The following is a 21,406-nucleotide window of genomic DNA, read 5'->3' on the forward strand; positions in this document are numbered from 1 at the left end:
GCTCAGTTGTGACTTAGGGTAAATTGCTTCATTCTCTCTGTCTCAACTCTTATGACAATTCTTTCATGGGCGTCTACGTGTTGTGTAAGTGCCTGAGAAATAACAGCGTTGTTTGAAGAACTAATGCAGCTCCTTTACCTGATCAAATGGGCAAGAGCAGAATTACTTTGGTGTTTTAGGGCCTTCTAGCTGCTTCAGGTGAATAGCATTTGACTTTGTGGGTCATTTTTTTGTTGTTGTTTTTTGGTAGATGTGGTGCTACGTATCCTCAGATGATGAAGACAGTTGGCATTCACCCTACGTGTGCTGAAGAAGTTACCAAGCTGCACATTACAAAGCGTTCTGGCCTGGATGCAACAGTAACAGGCTGCTGAGGTTAAATACCATCCCTGGAAAGAAGGAAAAAAAGCACAAAACATATTTGTTTAAAGAAAGGGACACTTACGTGGTTCAGGTTACAGGAATCTTTCTTGTTCTCCTTGTAGAGAGCTTTTTCTCACAGCCAAAAAATTTTGCACCATCACAGTTCTAAAACCAATGTAGTCCTGCAGCAACAAATCTCTCTTTTTAATGCCTAAAGCTCTTCACTTGCTCGGAGCTAGGGAATAATCACATTATTTTATATCGAAATATAACTAAACCCCATGACATCTGAGGCCATCCACAAATGAAGCAGTTGTCATTTGGGTTTCCCTGTTGGTATGAGTGACTGCCAGCAGAAGAGTCTCAGATGCTGGAATCAGGCAGGGCATCCCTTAGAAGTTTGGTGGGATGCTTTGTCCTGCATGCTTGGAGTGCTCATTATTGATCCTAATACTGAACTCTGAGATTCTGCATTCACTAGTGGAAACAGGCTGCTGGAGTGGGTAACAAAGGGTAAGCAGTCATCTTTGGGGATTTTTCCTTTAAAATATCATATGTAAAGAAATTTAATAGAAAATCACCTGAAGCTGTACTGCTGCTGGAAGAATCACAATGGATTAATCAGTAGCAGCCTGGTCACAGTGTTATGGTGAAGACTGAGAATGAATGATCTCAGAGGTGCTGAAGGAAGACTTGGATTTTATGGTGGTGCCTCTGCCTACTCCTACAAGTTTTAATTCAGCTCAGTCCAAACTAAATTGACCCATCTCAGAAATTACTGCTTGAACAGTGTATATTAAGCTGACAAGTAGAGTAAAACCCTCTAATAATCCACCTTATGCAGCGTTTTATGTTTTATAGAATGCAGAAATATGGCTGACACTGAAAGATTTTCTTGCTTTGTTTTTAAGACTTTCTTACTGATGAGCTGGAGACTGTATCTGAACTGACTTATTTCTGGCTTTAATAAAACACGTTACTGAAGGGAACTACATTGAGCAGTGATCCAGAAAAGAAAGGGTCCTGTCCTAAGCACAGATATAAAATAATCATCTGCAACTTTTTCTTTTTTTTTTTCGTGTACTGGCCCCAGTAAGAAAGCATTACCCTACTGCAAATTCCTGCTGATTTTCGTGCTCTCCAGAAGGGGGAGGTGCTGGCTCATCTGTGGAAGGAGAGGAACAAATCTGAGACTGAAAATTCTTGTGCAGAACTCTGTTAAGGAGCCAGCCTGACAAAGGCAAACACAAACCGAACCGCACTGAATTTCAACCCCAGTCGCAGTTGCAATATTTTGATGTGCACAGTCACAGATTCTTGCACCCTTTACAGCAGAATAGTGCCCATTGGAAGAGACCAGCTTCAGGTGAAACAAAATATATCCTTTTTGCAGTTAATTGGTATCAGTGTTTTATGTGTGGAATTTGTTATTTTCATAGCACACTTGTTGCAGTTTTGAAGAAGTCTGATGATTATTTATGTATCTGCTATTTTAATTTGATTGGTATTTCACTGCTGCAGCAACACAGACAAATGGTTGGTTTATATCAAGCGTGAAACCATTTTTACCATGAGAATTGTCTGAGAAACTACTAGAAAAAAGGGATCAAAACTTCCTTGTAAAATAGGATTTAACAGAATTTATCCCACTCTCATTGATACAAGAATATTAATTTTTCAATTTTTTTGAAACTTAAACAACAACAAAAGAAATTCTAAATGTTTTCTCTAGAAATTTTCCTGATTTTTTTGGTCTATGTTTCTGGTCCATAAAATAGGAAGAAGTGGTACAGTTGGACTCCAAGTGGCATTCCCCATCAGATCTGCTGATGCCATTTTTCATCTATGGGTTTGTAGTTGACAAGAAATATTTAGATTGGAAGTGTTGTTGAAACAACACCTGAATTTTGAAGCTGCCTTTAGAAGGAATGATGAAAATTTTAAATCTCTATAAATAGGTGCATACCTGCACATTCAGAAGTTTCTGTTTCCTTTAATAAGGGGCCTTATGAGTATGATGAGCCAAAATCCTTCTTAGATTTTCCTCAGCTGTTAACAAAAGAAGAATTCAGAGTAAATTAGGGTTTCTTAAAATGTTTTACTTAATAATTCAAAATATGGAGATACAGCCTAATAGAGATTTTGCTGTGAGAAGTTTGCCTCTGACAAAACTCTAACATTTACACATGTAAGATTTTCTTTCCAGTGATTACCTACTATAGTTCCTTTTGTTTCCCAAAAATGAAAGCATTGGTGTTTAACTATGTAAAATCTGGGTTTTTTTCTCTGCCCTACCAATGCATCAAACAGACACATCAATGGAAAGATGAGTTAATTTTATTCATCATAAAGTTCAAATTAATTATTGGGACAGCAAATAGAAAGATCTCAAGGAAATGTGTCCTCAGTGTATATAGAGTGTGAAACTAAGGCTTGTCATGGTTTTCAGAAGAAACAGGACTGTCTTGGTTTTAGAACTGCTGAGTGGCCTGCATGAAATTGTTCCTGTCTCTTCAACAGCAGCCTGGTTCTGTTCCTCATTTAGTGGAAAATACTGTTGCCCCCTGAAGTAAAACTAAACATACAATCCCACCTACAAAATAATTTCAGAATTAACAGCAAGACAGAATAATGACAAATATTGTGATTGTGCTTTTTTTCCTGAAGGATTCACCAGGGATGGTGCTTAAAATTGTTTTTAAAAGCCTGACTAATGTAAATTGAAGCAATTCATGTACATTGCAACTTATTGATTGCATGTGAAAATGTACAAACAAAAATGTAGTCGGGCTTCTTAGGATGCCAGCTGATGAGGATTTGTTTGTCAAACCACACTGTGGTGCAAACAAGTCTGAGCTTTGCTGGGTCCCTCTTATATGTGATCCCAATATTTATTGTGTTTTGAATTAATTAATGAATAAAGAATATTTTTTATAATAAATGTGTGATTGCACTTACTTAATTTTGCACATGTGGTTTCTGCTTACAGTAGATATATTTTTTGATCTTAATGCTTTCTCTCTTGGTTGAAGTATGTATTAAGGAAATGAAGAAGTAGACATACTCAGATCTTTTATTAAGAAAATATTGATTCCTCTCTGTATTTGTGTGTAAATTGAATAACCATTGAGATTTTTCCAGGCTGGATGGCCTCTTTTTTAAATTTAAATTAAGAGAACCTGCAGACTTAGTAAGTATGGCTTCAAATATTGTCATGTTTACTCCAGGTAACGAGGTCTAACAGGTATTTTCATTGTCCCTGCATGCTGACGTGCTTCTTGAAGTCTTGTCAAGAGTAAATTCCCTGAGTGCAGTCAGAGCATTATACAAGGCTACAGTATTCTACATGAGATGTTCCCTTTTGGGTTTAAACTAGAACACAGAGTGGAGAAAATGCATAGCTACGAAGCCAGTTAGTAGCTGTGGGTACTGCTAGGTAAAAATACTAGAAAATTAACAGAGAAATTATTAGCAAAATATATATTAGGACTCTGAGAAACTTCTCTGTCAAAAAAGTAAGGGAGTACATTGTTCAATTAATCTCAATTTTCTTTTAAGTCCACTGATTTTGATGAGAAGTTCCCATAAAGTCAGGGGATACTGAGCTTCTGAAAAGGCTAGTTTAGTATTGCCTCAGTATACACCCTGGATTTGATGCTGAGAATGAATATTGACTTTACTCTATATAAAGGCATTTCTATGTCTGCATTTTTAGTCTATTTTAATTTCCTGAAATATTTCATTGCAGGTTCTAACTAATTAGGATAGCTAATAACAGTGGCTAAAAAAAGGAATAAGGTAAGCATAATTCTTGATTATTTTTTGCTTATTTTCATATACCACTTAATCCCAAAACAAAAACAATAACAGACGAGCATACAGACAAAATAAATTGGGAATAGTATTTAGTGCATTATATATATTATACCTAATGACAGCTTGTTCTCAGGGTGCTGTGTACAATTAAGTTTTGCCTTTTCCCATTTCTACGTGTACTGTATTTTGTTACATCTACTGAAAATTGTTTCTACAGTTTAGATTATTCCAGACCAGGAGCTGGAAAAGATTCTTCAGTACAACAGATATACTTCTTTTTTTTTTTGCTAGCACGGTTATTCTGATAAAAACATAAAAACCATGGATGCCATAGTGTTTCTGACCAAAGAAGTTGAGTATTGTAAAGACTTCTGAGTTCGAAGAGTTCTCTTCAGAGGCTCATGTCTGTCTAACAAATTAGGCAATTCTGTGCCCATATAAATGGCCATTTGTATAAATGCCAGTGACATCAGTGTACTCAAAGTTAAGGTTGGCCATTAATTTCAGTGAGATGCAAGCATGTGTCTTAAGTGCTTTGTTAAAGGGGAATCAATATAAGCATATGCCAGAATGTCTTTCATTATTACAGTTGGGGAACAGGCTGCAATTATGATTCAAAACATAAAAGGTACAATAGACATCTATGATTAGGCAATGAAATATGCCTTTAATAAGCACAGTGCAGACAGTTTGTTTTGCAATACCTAAACTTGCAATACGTAAACGTATAAAATTCATTGACTTTTTCATCCTTTCAGATCTGTGTGCTCTCTTTTAAGAAAGGTTTTTTACTTTAATGCACAAAGTTTTCCTGATGTTCTTCCAGCAGAAAGGCTGGGTTTGTATGCATTTATTCTAGTGCCAAACTTGGATTTTACTGGGAAAAGAGGAAACAGCAGAGCAGATCTTTTTTCTTTCTCTGCTTTTTTTTTTTCCTTCTTCCCAGGGCAGCATGCAACAGATATGCTTAATTACTCTAACTGATTTTTTTAAAAATTGAATATTTCTGTCCACTACATGTCAAAGAGCTAATTATGTTTCCGTTGTGGTACTCAAAGTCAATATTGTCAGCTCTTCTTAGTTCTAATCCTCTACATTGAATTTTGATGGGCCAGGTGAAATATCCCCTTCAGCACCTTACTGCAATTCTTGTCAATCATCTTGCCATGAAAAACATGCATATTACAAAGGCTTTGGCAACACTGCATCTGATTTCAGTCTTTAATCTTATATGCATCTTAAGAAAACATCATTCCAACTACTGACATTCTGTTTGGGACACGAATGGGATCGTACTTGCTGTGGGAAACAAAGGAAAATTGTCTAATCTTTAATGGATATAATGGAATTCTTTGGCCATCACAATGTAAAGGCTTAGTAAACAGATCTAGGAAAAAACAATTATGATGATGAACTGATGAAGAAACTAAGCAGAATATCTCAGGTGAATAAGTAAGAAAATGCACATTTATTTATTCATAATATAATTGTAAAATACCTTGCTTCAGGCAAGACTATTGGACTGAGGAAAGTGTCTTTTTTTGGAACTCCTAGACTTTCTGTGCAAGGAATGCTGTTCACTGTAGTGCATTTCTGAGCACGGTATTGTGTGTGCCACCTTTTCTGTTGTTTCTTATAGACAAGATCTAGCACATCTAAAATCTTGTGGTCCTACAATGGAAAATTAACATCATTCCCTAAGAAGCTGGAGTATAAACTAATAAGGCAGGTTTCCAGAATCTGATTGCATCAGTCAGAAAGATAGAGTATGAAGAGAAAAGTGGATATTCCCTGGGGGGAAGTGTGAAATGAAGACCAGTCTTGTTTGAACAAGGTGCTGTGCATTGTTAGCTGGGTAGAGATATTGGGAGTTGCAGCCTGTCAGAACCAGCATCTCCAAGCAGGGGGTGGGGGGAAATTTTTCCAGGTAAAAGTCTCAGCAGTTTGTAACAGAGTATGTCCAACGTATTAATACATTTATTTAAGGAAAGCCTTTATACTCCATGAAAGATGAACTATACCCTTATTGCACCTCCTGCCCTGTTTTCTTTCAGATCATACAAAGACCAGAAAGACTGTTGGGTTTTTCTGTCCTCCTTTCCTTTACTTTAAAGCAATATGGGAATCAGGCTTGTTATTCTTTGTTTCAGCATAAAGCCAAAGACAGAGATCCTTCTACTTAAATCTTTCACAAGGAGACTCTTTTTCCCAAGGCTCTGCAAGGAATTAGCTAGGTGGTAACATAACTCAAACAAATCTAAGCTATAGCTACCTTTTCGGTCCTTGTCTATTAGAATATTATGTAACTCCAGGAAAATAAAATATAAAGGGAAAGAAATCTATGAAAAATGACAGGCTTTAGACTTTAAACAAAAATTGAGAAAATAAATAAATGTTCCCTTTGTTGTTGGCTCCCTGTGAGGAAAGCCCCAAATGCATTTTTCCATGGTGTACTCCCAACGAAACAGTTAAAATTGAAAGCTTGTTTTACTTTTATCTTTTTCTAATGTGTGAATGAGCTGTAATGCAGCCAACCAATATTCTGTTCACACTGTGTCGGAGCAACAGGTTAGAAAGCAGCTTTTAGCTTTATGCAGGAGGTTGAGCTCAGAAATCTTTATTTAAACGCCTTTGTTCAACAGGGACAAAGGATTGAGCTTTGGTATTTTTATTTAATCTTGATAGCCTTCCTTTTTTTCTCTCTCTCAAAGGATCAAGAGGAAATGCATTAATTTTCAACTTCACACGAAGGCAAGTTGTACAAACACAGCTGAGAACATCAGGAAACACAAGCATTTTCCTTAGAGAAATGGAGTCAAGTAATGTTCTGCTGGCAATAAACTCCTGGATAATTGGGAAGATGTTGTTAGGCACAACAGTTTGGGCAGCAGGGTGTTCACACTGATCACTGTTCAGTTTGGCTGTCTTAGGTGAATGACTCCTGTAATGTAGAAAGCAGAAATTATTAACCATCTGACAGGAATTAATTTAAAGAACACAGGCTGCTTTGGAGATTTAAGAAATGGCTCTTAGATTGTCAAAGAATATTTTTTGTTAATTCATTTAATTTACACCACACTGAGATCTAATTAACTCATGGCAGCAACTTTTGATTTTTTGCCTCTTTACTTTTCATTGAGTTGATTTCTTAGACAAATTTCAAACACAGGAGAATAAGGAGAGTTCTCTTGACACTTCAGAGTTTGCCTGCATTTCCCTCCTTGTTCATTCTACACATATCCAGATTTTCTAAGAGCTTCAGGTCAGGATTTGATTGTCTTTCTTAATTAAGGTTTTAATTGTTATCCTTGAATTTTTCTTGTTCCACCTTTTTGCAAGAGGCTCATTCTATTTTACTTAGCTAGTTTTAGCCCTATTTAAGTGTTAATAAATGAAGTCACTTTTGATGAGGTAACAGTCCAGTGTATTCCTAAGAGAGCATTTCAGAATTTTCTGCTTGCACCTTTAACTCCCTTGTACTTTTCAAATCTGGAAAGGCCATAGCTCCAGAGGAGGCAATTCTAAATAAATTCTAAGTCCTGTCTATAGCTGTGGTATTGTCCCCCTTGAAGAATGAGGAATCAACCATTTGTGAGTGTTTACAGGTGGATCTTCTGAAGGGCATCATCTTTCCTTAATGACAAAATGCATCAGGTTCACAGGCTGTGACAGCAGTGCCTCAAGATTCCCAATGACAATGGCAAAGTGGAATATCTGATAAAATTTGCTTGTGAAATGCAAGGCTGCCTTTTTTGTCCATGAGGTTACTGAGAGAGAGCTCTAAAGTCTTGCAGGTTTTTGTATTGAGTAGCAAACTCTCAAAGTGCTAAAAGCTACCCTGGAGTGATGAGATTGTTCATGTGTGGGCTTAAACATCCTTGTGAGGCCACCTCATTGTCTTGTGCTCTAATTCTGGAAGTCCTGATATTTCCCAAGTTCACAAGTTGGGTGAACATTTGCTTTAAGCTATTATGTTGATCCCTAGGAACAGCAGAGGGGGGGTGCCCCCTTGGATCTACATTATTGATTGAGGTACTCTCCCTCACTGTACTTCAGTGAAGTGTAGCCAAGAACAACAAGATAAGAATTAATGTAAGTGACAAGGGAGTTCCTCAGACTCTGCCAGTGCACATTAGCCTGGCTGAAGAGAAAAAGAAGCTGATACTTGAGTCTTTTGAGTTGTGAAGGGTCTGGTCAGTCCTTGAAGGGGAAGCACATGAATGGCCCAGTTGTCATCGCATTTTATTTTTCCTCCAACTTTGACTAATGGTGCATTTCCTCTGGCCTCCCACGGGCCGTCCGTGGCTGACTTGCTTTGTCACTCTTCACATCGAGTCGCTGCCTTTACTGTCCACGCTGTTCCCATGGCGGGAGCCCCGTGTCCTCTAAAGAAACGCACAGGCACAAACCATCTGTCATTCTTCCACTCCTCTTTCAAGCCACCACTTCCCATATTGTGTGGCCTTGGAGGCTGAAAGCAATCTGCCTCCCCCTGCATGCCTGGAGTACATGCCAGCTCTCACCCCACTTGATAAGGGACCTCCCGACAGTGCCTGTAAAAATACTAATGGGCATCTCCCAGTTGATAACCAACTCTGCCTTTTTATTGTGCTCATGGGGTGATAAGTTGTCTGGATCAACAAGGAATTGTCCCTTTTTCAGGCAAAGTTATTAGGGTCAAATTAGGTGTGAGTTGTGAAATTAATCACAACCAATTGCAATCACAAATAATTTGTAGTGTGCTATGGACAAAGGAGAAAAAAAGAGAGACTAGAAGAGGAAATGATTGTAGGGCACAAGGAACCAAAGTGATTGGGAAGGAGGGAGGAGAGAATGGCTGGCAGTGCTGTAGAGGATGTTGAGCTAGGCCAGTAGGCTGTGCTGGATTTGGTCTCATGCACCTGTGGACTGTGAAATAATAGAACAAGCTTCTTTAATTTCATTTGAGAGTCTGAATTAATCCACACACAAGATGTCTTAGAGAGAGGAAGATACCTGACTTTGCACCAGAAACACTGCTTTTATGCATATGTATATTCCTTGCACATCTCCAGATAATCTGAATCGTGTGAATCTAGTCTCTCCTGGTAATGAATAATGCAACATCTACTGAAAAGTCTCAATTTTGTTTTCTGAGGTGAGAAGCCTGAGTTTGGTGCTGAAAAGGTGTGCTGAATTTGCTTGGAAATGCTGCAAAGCTATTCTCATTTCCTGTGACTCTTGCAAGGTTGGCCCTTTTCCATGGCTAAGCCCCAATTCTTAGCCAGCCAGAACGAAGTGGCAGGAGAAATTCACTGTCTCTTTCATCTTCCAGTGTATCTAGGAAAGCAAGAACCAAGGCTTTGAACCATTAATTCCTAAGTCTGTGACTTGATTTGCTGCAGTAGAAACTGTTTTAAGGATTTTGTCTTCTCTTACCAAAGCTAATTGTTAATTGCATCTTCTTTTCTCCCGCCACTGCGACAAGGAATGCCTGCCTTCTGTGCTGATGACAGATCTGCCCCTCTGCTATCAGACACTGAGCTGTTGCCATCTCCGTTTCCTAAGAATTGCCTCTGCCTAGGAGCCAGTGGAGCAGCCGTGTTGGGGGCAAAGCAGTTCTCTGAAGAGGATGATGATGGATGACAGAGTGATTCCCTTCCACATGGATAGGGCACTGAGGTTGTGTTAATTTTTTATCCCCTCCTCAATATCCTCCTTTTCCTGCTCTGAATTCTTAAAACAAATCTTGGCTTTGCTGTATGAACAACACACAGATGCTGTAGTGACTTGAAAAAACATATTTTATGGCACAGGATGCAATGCATCCCTTGGTCAGAATTGTCAGGAAACAGATAATTGCAACAGGTGGCAGAGGCTGCTGGATGGCCATCACAGGGTACACAAGGACTAAATTTGAATGCCTCTGTCAAATTTTTAGTGTTTACACCAGCAACACTGCTTCTTTTTCTCTCATGACTGTCATCTATGTGAATTTGCTCCAGTTCTCATACTGGCCTCCCTCCTGTGCTTAGGGAAGAAGCAGGTCTGGCATTCCTACTGCAGTGAGGTTCTCTTGGGCCTTAGGGAATGGGTTTTCAATGTTGTAGCTACACTGGCACAAAACTCTGGCCATGTACCAGCACAAAGCAAAGTTTGTCTGGAAGCAACTTGCTCTGAAAAATACCTGCAAGGAGTATAGATGCCCTCATGGAGATGGGTTCTCGGGCCTGGATCTCAGCCATGTTGAGAATCAGCTTTGTGTTGATGTACTTCCATGAAATATTCTTTAATAGTTGAACAGTTTTGAGCAGAGATCATATTTCCAGTTTGGGATTCCCTTTATACATCTTTCATTAATACAGGGATTCTCCGCAATCAGAGACCAGCACCGCAGAACAGCTGGATCCATTTTGGCTTGACAAGGGGCATGGGCATTTTTTTATATGTATTTATGGCTTTTGTGAACATTCAGAATGCTTTTTATAAATATTAAAAATAATCAAGGGTTCTGGAAAGAATTCATCCTGCATTACCACCATCTGCAGGAGTTCTTCCATCTTCCTCTAGAATATGTATTACTAGCTGACACTGTGAACTAACTGGTCCAGTCTGGGAATTCCTAGCTACAGCTCGAGGAAAGGGAGGCTGTGAAGGGAATTGGTATCTCTTGATCATCAGAGAGAGAAAATACAATACAGGCGGCAGTCTGGCTGCCCCTGGAGCAAGTCAGAAGCAAGAAACTTGCAAGCAGGCACCTCAGAGAGCTCCCCAGAGTTTTGCTTTGCCTGCTGCACCCGCTGTGGTTACTTGGTAGGTTACTTGCCCTGCTTGTCTTGAGGTAGCTGGAGTTGAGGCATCTGTTTTCCATTTAGAGTTTGGAGGATGCCCAGGTCTGACTTGGCATGCTGTCTGCACTGGGCATCAGCAGTACAGATGTGGAAACCACAAACCCGATTAATATGAGCCTAGAGTAAAAACTCAAATAAGCTTATAAATAAAACCAGACTTGCAGATTATTTGTTTCCATATTAGTCTATAATAGACCCTACTCAATATGTTTGTTTTATTTGGTTTGGTGACCGACATAGGTATTTATATTTCCAATAAAAATTTAAATCAGAATACAACAGATGAAGTAAGCTTAAATTATTTCTGCAGAAGATGATTGCAACTGTCTGAAGCATGTAATTCCTTACATGAAATGTTAGCCTGCTTTGAACAGAGATGTGACAGACTTCTCAGTATTTAATTTACCATTCCATCATAGCTTCATAGCCTATATTTATATATTAAAATAGACTCCTAAATGGACTCTAATCCTCAATGAATAATCCAGAGGTGTTGGATGGCTTGGTGGATCTAATTCTTGGTATAAGCACCATCTGTGTGATCTTGGGTGAGTCACTAAATGATCCCCATGTCCAAGCTTAAAGTGGTGACTGTCTTTTTTATCCCTGCCAGGTTCCTGCTGAGCTCTGAGCTTGATGACCTCAGGTGCTCCTTCCCAGTGAAATTCAGCTGCTCGAGTGCAGGTAACAAAACCATTCAGAGAAGAGAGTTCCATCCAGAGAAGAGAGTTCCAAAGAACCATCTGAGAAGATTCTTCAGCAGTGCTGACAGACATTTTACTCAGTGGAGCAGATCTCTTCCTGGGAACTGATGGTGCTCAACCCTAGGGTGAGATTACCTTGATTTATCTCCCTTTAAACACAGCTGTACCAGAAATAGTCTATAGTTCAGCAGCAGTAGGACATGTAGTTTATTCTGCCTGCATTGAGGCACTCAGGATGGGGCACCTGCACAAAGCCTGACAAACCTCTGAGGTGAGGCCTTGTACACATCTGTGCTGAGCAGTGTCTCCAGGTGACCAATGAGGCTGACCTGGCATTCAGACCATACCATGGTGACAGAACAGGAATTGTGCCTCACTCCCCTAAACCTCCTAAATAGACAATAGAGGGAAATAAGCACTTCCATGTGCTGGTTTGGATCTCACATGGGCTATCAAGGGAGCATAAAGTTCCCAATGGGATGAACCTGAGCCTTGGATAAGTACTTGCAGTGAGTTATTTGTGCTCATGGGGCTATAAGACAAATGAATAAACAGTGCTCTCTTCTCATCTCTGTCTTGCAAAAACATATGGGAAAAAACTTCTACACTCTTTGTTAGGGTGTCAGTGCCAGAGTAAAAGTCACTAGCCGTTATTCCATTCAAATGTCCAGTTTTCATTTCCAGTTGTTTCTCTGGAATCCCTTTTTTCCCCTCCTCTTCAGCTGGTTGAGCAATGGCCCGTTCTTATAAAACAAGTTTTCAGCTTTGTAACAGTCCTGACTTCTCACTGTTTGAAAGGCAAGAGGGTCACTCAAAGTAAACTCTCTTGTGCTAGATAGTGTTTTTCCACATGGAAATGTTGGAGGGCCACTCTGTGCTGTCAGCCCAGAAAGGCCAGAAGATGCCTTCAGACTCCCCAGGTGCCTCTGTGTTTGTTTTCTAATGTTATTGCACACACAATATCATTAATATTATGTCCAAAGCTTGTCTTTATAAACAGAGTCAACACATCTAACTTATTAGTCAGCCACTGGGAAAAAGGAAAGGATTAAGTCAACACTGTGAGGAATTAACCCTTTTCATTGCCCAGAGAAGAAATCAAAGATGATACAACCTCTTGAAACTGCAAAAGGGACTTGATTATTTTCTCTCACAAATTAGGGGAATTATTTCCTCTCACTTTGGCACTCTAATGTAAGAGGCATCCTGCAGGACTCAGAAAAGACTGGTGACTTACAAGACATGATTTTCTTTCCCATGGTATATGCCACTGAACGGCAGGAAATTTCCCTCCCACCCACCTACCCACCCACCTTCTTCTTTTTTTTTTACAATCTCCATTTCCCTGCAGGCTGCCTCAGGTACTGGGCTAGGTTTGGCATGTAGACACAATTAGAAATAGAGGCGAGACTGCATGGAGCAAAGTGTCCAAGTGCTGAGTGACTGCCCAATGGGCCGTAGCAAAATGCACAACCAAGTCAAAGAAAAATGGAAAATATTCCATAAAATTCATCTTTGCATCCCTTTTTCCTCTCTTGATATATGGCCCCTTATTCACAGCTGCCCGGGCCCCGGCCTGCATGTAAATATGTCAGTGCAGCAATGAGACGGAACACGGGCGCAGGAACACCGGCGGCTGCTCCCAGATAAAACACTGAGCTGGAGCCCAGGAGTTTATTGTAAATAGAGATCAAGGCAAAGCAGCAACATTTCTGTTCGGCTCCAGCCTGCCAAGGTTGCTAGTCCAGCTCTTTTCACAACTACCATATGTCCACATGGATTTCCCTTTCCAGAAGGGGACATGTTCCTCTTCTCACAGCTCTATAGCCTTTGCGAGCTCCCCGATACTTTCCATGTGTTTCTTTACAGTGAACTGGAAAGGCTGGTGGCAGATGGGACAAGGGGTGGCCATGGAGGTGAATTTCCAACTGTTCTGCTCCATACTGCTCTACCTAAACTGTCCCTTTGTGGGCCTGGGACATGTTAATGCTTAGTTTGGTTCCCCTCAGCAGAGGGCACTGGATCCTGCAAATGGGAATTTATGCCGGGAAGCACGAGGGTCTGATCGCTTTTGCAGATGGACTGATTTTTTTCCTTCTGGATACTGGTGGTATGGAAGAGAAGTCTGCAGCTCTGTCTGCTGCATGCTGATTGACTGAGAGACAACCATGGCATGTGTTAGCAGGTGATAAACTTGTCTTTTACATATATATTTTTATTTTAATTAAAGAGGTAGCTACAAAAACCAGTTATCTGGAAATCAGGTTGTCTAAAGTACCATCTGGCATCCTTCTGAAGAGTAACACCAGCCAGCTGACACAATGGAGGGAGATGCAAACACCTACAAACTAGAGCCTGAACTGCCAGGCTGGGGTGGAAATGAATTGTTGAGGCTTGTTGCTGCAGCCCACAGAGAGAAAATACAGCAGTGGTCTGAGGAGAGCTGCCTGGATCAGGGAGTTTAACATTCTTAAATGTGTAGCCCTTGATCCAAAGTCCCCAGTTTCAGTATAAAGTAACCATTTTTTCAGTGGGTTCCTCTTGTTCTCAGCAATATCTCCAAACAGTGCACTGTCAATCCACTCCACTCTCCCTCTTTCATCACTGAGTTCTCTTTGCTGTGTGCTGGGATTTGCATTTTCCTCACTCATGGCTCTGATGAGCTGTAAGCCAGAGGGACGAACAAAAAAAATTAGGAATGTATTTTTTTCAAATTATTTTTCAAGTTTAGATGGATCTCATGCATGTATGTTGTAACATATCTCTTTTAATAATAAAAGTTTTAATGCTAATAAAGAACACATATTTTAAAAATTTGCTAGGTCTTTATCTGGCAATACTCTAATATGTTGAAGATTTGGCACAATCTACTCATAAAATCAAGAATAAGAATTAATTCTCCACACTGACAGCTATTTACCTAAGTTCTTGAGCTGACCTAGGATGCTTCACATTAGATGACAGCTCCAAATACAAGAAAATCGAATACTACAATATACACTTCAGTTCTGCTGAAGAAAACTACAAGGCCATGCTGTCTCCCACAAGCAGCTAGTAGTTATTCAGGGGTTTATACTTCTATAGCAACACATCTTACCACACCCTAGCATTTGCCAGACCCAAACTAGAGGTTAAATGTGCTGGAAAATGTGGCAGTAGCTTCCAGCATTAGTTGATTCCTGAGCTTATTAGGACTCAGGCATGCCTGCCTTGCAGAGCAGCAAGATCAGTTTCAGAGCTGGGAGAGTGGAGCAGCTTTTCTTTCACACACCCTCTCTCCACAAGTCTGAGCTTCTGCCTTTGCCTTGGCAATGCAACATATGGTTCAGGGGCTGCCCATGGCCTTGTAGTGCTGTGCCACTGTTCCCATTTACATCAGATGAAAGGCACGATTGCTAAGGGTTGTAGGTTTGATCTTTTTTTATTAAATAGGTCAGCAGGCCCTAACAGTTGGCAGCCATCACAGTCCCAGAGCTGTGTGATGAAAGGCTACATCGTGGCAGGCTCCAGTGTATCTTTTTATCTGTCCTTCCTGGTACAGCATGTTCCAGGTGGAGACTGGCAGGTGCTGGTGCTAAACCCTGCCCTACCTCTGTTCCCTGGTGACAACAGCAGTATCCTGTGTTCAGACCCCAGCTCCCTCTGGCTGCCATGGAAACTGCTGCTGCCATCACAGTTCTTTAAAACATTGCAACTTTCTGACCCAGGCATGTTTTTCTGGGAAGGGAGAAACTCCTTTGCAAACAGATGTGCTCTTGAAGTGCTTCCTGTAGTCTTCATTAGGCTAAACCAAGTCTACATTTTGCAACTTCACTTTCCACTGCAGAAGCCTGATTCTGTACCTTCATTTTTGGTACTGTACATCATTATTCCTTAACAACACTCAGTAGAGAAGTAGGTGAATGATAAACTTGGCTACAAGTTTTATTCAGTAGCAATTTCCCTTAGCAGTTTTAAAGTGTAATTTTAATTTTTATCAGTTCCTTGACAGGTTAATGGGGTACATGGACAGGAGACTTCTGCTTTATCCCCTGCAGCCCTGACAATTTGGGGTGTTGCCTGGCTCAGCTCCTAGACGTGAGAGGAGCTCGCACTACTCCCCAGTGATTTCTTGATGCTACTGGTGGATTACAGATGTGATTCACTCCAGAAGGTACTTCTGAGTGCCCCCAGGTATCTGATCTGCCAAGCAAAGCTGGTAATCAGGTCCATGAGAATTTCCTCTCCTGAGAAGAGGACAGTGTCAGCCCTGGGACCTGACATTGAACAGTGCAGAGTTTTGTTAGAAGCCAACTGAAAACGTGGTGCTGTTATTATCTGACACCAGCTGAAACAAAAGCCAAACCTTGATGAATGTCTGATCCTAAAAGTAAACAGTTTGATTTTTTTTTTCCTTTTTTTTTTTCCTTTGCAAGTCAGGGGCCCTCTAGGGTTTTATCTGATTTTGGCAATCTCCTGCACATTTTGGGGCCTGGAGCATGGTTTTAATTGTTACATCACAAAAGTTGCCAAATAATGTTGGATGCTCCTTAAAAACTCTCTCAATTTTATGGAACTTCTCAACGGCTTGACTAATACAATAATTACTGGAACTCGGCTATGTTGCCTAGTGGCAAATGGAATTTTTTCATAATGATCCTGTCTGTCGTTAATAGCAGGATTTGTTCTTTCTCTCAGCGGGAGAGAGGCCAGAAAGCCATGGTATCTGTCTTTTTTAATGACAGCCAACAGCAAACGGATAAAATAATCAATTATATCCACAGATAGGTAGATAAAGTATAATTTATCATGTCAAAAACAAAAATGTTTTTAATTGGGCTGTTAATCATTTTGTAATTTTAACTAAAGAGATGGGGACTCTGCTTTGTGCTCAGACATCACTAATATTTCATACATTTGCTGATTCTTATTATAGCTTTAATAATAGTGTTTACCACTAACTGCCAAAATATAAAATATAATTTCTACTCTCATTAGCTGGTGCCTTTGCAGTTAGAAAAAGATGCCCTTCCCTTTTATTTTTCTTTCTCTAGAAAGATTCAGGAGATAAAAAAGGGGGGGCAGTGCACTAATCAGCTGCAATAGTTTCTAAAATATGCCCATCTTCTTGTTTAATTAGAAGTACCCATACTTCAACCAACAAACATGTTACAGAAACATGGTTATTTCTGGGTTTGGAGTTTTTTTGGTTTGTTGTTTTGGTTTTTGGTTGTTTTTTTTTTTTTTTGGCCAGCAAAGCATATAAAGAGATTAGTATAACACAGCAAAAATAGGAAGCCTGGAGTTTTGATTTCTAGCCACACCTCTGCTGTCTGCTGTCTTGTGGGAAGCTGGGCATATAATTTAATCCCTTCTAACTTGTTTCCCATGTCTGTAATGTAGGTATTAGATAGCTGCATCATCAGTCTACTGTAGAGTATGTAGGTGTTGCAAGATACATGAAAATTTGTAATAAAGACGGCAAACATCTGGCTGACTGGCTGCAACAGCAACCTCTCTGATAGCTACCTCTTTGAGGAAGAAAATGGGAAGTTTATGGCTGGACCTAAATTTTCCCCATATTATAACTAAAATGTCATCATAATGCTGCCTGATTTCAGGATCAGTGAGGAATCATCTAGCAGAAAAATCTCTCAACACTGGGTACTTTGGCTGTCTACTCTTATTATTCTTCTATAATTCTGTATTGTTATTATTCCTGTATGCCATGAGCAGATGCCCTGTGTGGGACCAGATCTCTATTTTCCCTATAAATTCTACATTTGAAAAATGCTAGCTATGCCAAGAAAAGAAATGTGACTCTTGACCACCCCTTTGCCTCAGATACACTGAAATTACTTCCCTGCTTCAGTGTTTCACAGAAGGAAATAAATCTCCATTCCTCTAAAACTGGTTTCCCTCTGAACAGCTTCACTTTTCTTAAATCAAGATCCAGCCTCTGGAGTACCTGCTTGGGAGCAGAATGTGCACTTAAGGTAATTTGGCAAGAGCAGATTTCACTTTCAGTGTTACAGTGGATGTTTTTGGCTAGGGTTTAATTGTACATCCACAGCATCTCCCAGTGATGTGTGTAACACAGAGGGGGGCAGAACTGCTCTTCCTGTAACTGGATCTGTCTTGGGTGTGGGGCAAATTTAGTGGATTGAGTGGGGTTTTTACAGGTCTAATGGCAGGATTGAGGGTGTATTTATACTGAGAAGGAAGGAGGAGAAGCTCTGGGGCTGGCTTGCCCAAGCATAAATAAATTGGAGGTGCATGAACATTCACGAAGTTCCCAGAGAGTCACGTTGCACAACTTAATGGGCCTGGTGCCTTCACCTGTGCCAATTTTATGTGACTCTTAACTCTGGTCTTAAATAAAAATGAGACTTGCTCTAATGACATCAACAGCCTTCAGTGAAGAAAATATGCTGCTACTTTGATACAGATCCCCTTTTGAGGAGGACACCGTAGACAGCCAAAGCTCTTTTTACCATCTGGTAGGTGAATGTTATGATTCCCTGCTCAGAACTGCGGCCTCAACAACACTCCTCTGCTTTCAGCATTACATTAGATGATTTTATTAAGAATATGGTTATCTACTGCCCCTGCTTTAGCCACCTTGATTTTACTGTCCCTCTCCATTACATGAAAGGATGGAAAAGGGGGATGTGAGCTGGCTGGGGGAGGGGAGACAATAGCATGAGCAGGATGTTAAATGAACCAGCTGTTACGTGTGAAGTATCTGCTTTCTAATTGCGTCTGTTGGAATTCAGGGGAAAAAGGCACTGGCTTCAGTTAATTAATAAGGCAGGACTCACATAAACTCCAGCTGTGAGCATAGGACTGGTCTTTAAAGCATAAACCCAGGAGGTGGGGCAGAGAGTTCGATTTCCTTGCACTAAATCCCATCACATGCTGCCGGTTCTGTGTGTGTCCACTTAAGCCTTTTGGTTGGCCTGTCTGAACCAGACATGAGGATCTGTTGCTGTCCACGTGCCTCACCCCAAGAAAAATGATCTCTGCTCAGAAATCAAAGGTGTGAGGCTATGTTTCAAGCTAGGGTGAAACTGCTGTGTTTTCACTCGAGTTTGGAATCCCTAAAAAGTGGGGATGTTTGGATCAAAGGGGTTTTTTTTGGACTTAACAGAAGTTTGGGCTTTTGCAGCTGGATACAGATACAGGTTTGCCATTTGGTTCTCTTTCTGTCTAGTTCCAGAGGGTAGGGATTTGGCATCCTGTCAACATCTCTCTCATCTGAGCCCTGCCTTAGGAACTTTGCTGGAAGTGTAGCACTGATGGGGAGGTTGTGCAGCTGATGCCTCCAGACCATGTCCAAAGGCCATTTTACAGTGATCTCTTAGAGGAGAACAATGCCCAGTTAATTTCCTCTTTTTTTTTTTTTTTTTTTTTTTTTTTTTTTTTTTTTTTTTTTTCTTTTTTTTTTTTCTGAGAGGGCCTCAAAAAGATCAGGACTTTTTCTGAGTTATGGACAGTGCCCCTAAAACCCACATGAAAGTGCAAATGCCACAGTGTTTCCTTATTTGATCCTGCTCCAAGTCTTGCTGCCATAGGACATCCCCCACCACCAGTGCAAGGTCCTTCTAGTCAGAGAACAGCTGTGGGTCTGTGCTGAGACCAAAGTCTTCTCCCACTTCCCATGAGATGGCATTTCTGGGTTTCAAAGCTTGTTAACTGTGTTATGTTAGGAAACAGTGGAATGAGTGGAGGGGATGTTCCTATGTGGTTAATAGCCTGCTTTTCCTCACTGACTGTGGAGGGAAATGAGCTTCCTGCTTAAGGTGAGATGTCATTTTCTGGATGGAAACCTTTGTGTCCTGGCTGGCCTGCTCCTTTCGGTGCACTGCTCAGGGGAGATTTCTTCTACTGTGATCACTCTCCCTCCCAGGCCCTCTCCTTTCCTAGCACCTTGCTCCTGCCTCACACCAGTCCTGATGCTGCTCAGAGGAGTGCTGGGGTCAGTACAAGGGAGGGAGCATCACCCTGTGGCTGCAAATGGGTTGGGAAAGGAGGAGTGCTCTTTTTGGCACAGAGAGCCCAGCTGTTTGTTCTCACACAACCTCAAGGCTCAAGCATCCAGGAGGGTTATGGCATTTCACTACTGCAGATTTCAGTGACAGTTCAGCCTGGTGTGGGACCAAACTCACAGATACATCAATAGCCCCAGCCCCCTGGGCTGGCCGTGGTGAGCTGAACTTCCCACCTAAAGAGAAACAACTCTCGGGTGTTACAGCACGTTTCCAAACAAGCAAGGTGGGGCCTCACTTTGCAAAGGTGTATAAACAGCAGCTCTTTGTCTCCTCCGTTTCTCTTCACCCTGAACGTGTTGCTGTTTTCAGAGGTTGGTTTCAAAGTGCTGATTCACAGCCACCAGCCGTATTGTTTTATCTGAGGAGATTAGGGCTGAGAATGTTGTGGTTTTGTAGTGAAAAGACTCCATTGGAAATAGCAGCATATTTGACATGAGACTGTTATTTATGCTCAAATAACCATCTTGTTTAAAGATGAGGAGTCTTTTTTTTTTTCCTTTTCAAGTTTAGATCAATCATGTATAAAGACAAACTCCCACTCAGCCTCCCCTGGCCCCTAATACTTTCAGTTAATTCTCTTCTGGTCATTATTTTATGATTTTGTCCTTGACTGGAACATTTCTCTCTTGCTCTTCCTTACATGCACCATTAAAGAAGGAAAGAAGTTACATTTAAGCTCAAGACTTGTGTAGCTCTTAAGCCATAAATAATGTTTTCGACAGATTCTAAGATTATTAAATCCTTCTAGTTAGCCTCCCTCTTATTTTACAGCTCATCTGATTAGAGGGGACATACTCTTGTTAAACTTGATTTAATTATTTCTGTTTAGCTTTTGCAAGCAGACATGAGAAAACAGGACCTGGCTGTATGCACTGCTGATCAGAACACTTGCCATAGGAATGCAAAAAGAAGCTTGCAGCAAGAGAACTCGTTGGTATGGCAGAAACCTCCAGAGAAGCTCTGCAATTCTTGAGATGTAGTTAACTTTCTAAATACAGGCAAGTCTACAGGCAAAGCTAAAATCTGTTGATCTAGGGAGATAAATGCAGTCAAACTACCCTTTTCTGTAAAGGGCTGAGAGGCACAAAATCAGTGAAGGGAACACCTTAGTGTGAGGAGATAGTTATGCTCAGGTAGTGACTGATTTTGGGCAGCTGTAGGAACTGAACCATTGAGCACTGAGCTTTGCCTTCCCATCCCTGGCTTCTGTTGATGCCAGGCTCGAGCTTTGCTGAACCAGGCATCACCTTTTCCAACAAATGCAGCCAAACCAGCTGCTGCAGTTTGCAGAGATCCTAATACTGCAGCAAGGAGCTGCACTTCTGCTTGATGAAATCTGCTCAGCTCAGACAGTACCTCAGGGGATGGCCAGGGAGTCAGGCCTTGCCCGTGTTACAAACTATAGAACTGAGCACATAGAGGAGAAATAACCCCACCAGAGACAAAGTGAGTAAAAAGTGCTGAAAAGCCTCACAGTAGACAGCCTAAACAACAAAATTAGTTCCTCCAGTTAGTCCATGGTCATCAGTGAGGCAAATGCCTCTGCCTCCTGGGCCAGACAGGCCAGTGTTTTAATGGTAGGCATAAATCTATTGCATTTTTCTCCTCGTGACCTAGCATATTCTGTCAGGCCAATGCATGCTCCAGAGAAGGATAGAATTTA

General features: G+C 40.8%; 1 protein-coding gene across 1 annotated transcript in view; it reads left to right on the forward strand.

The window, feature by feature from the left end:
- The window catches only part of TXNRD2 (thioredoxin reductase 2), a 31,323-nt gene extending 28,042 nt beyond the window's left edge, over positions 1-3,281 (forward strand). Inside the window, exon 17 of the mRNA XM_083873711.1 lies at positions 251-3,281. Coding sequence (XP_083729837.1) covers positions 251-374 — 124 coding nt within the window. The 3' untranslated portion in view covers positions 375-3,281. The remainder of the gene's footprint in view (positions 1-250) is intronic.
- Positions 3,282-21,406: the final 18,125 nt, after the last annotated feature.

This window comes from Zosterops lateralis (assembly GCF_965231275.1).
Source record: "Zosterops lateralis genome assembly, chromosome: 17".
In the NCBI taxonomy this organism is placed as follows: Eukaryota; Metazoa; Chordata; class Aves; order Passeriformes; family Zosteropidae; genus Zosterops; species Zosterops lateralis.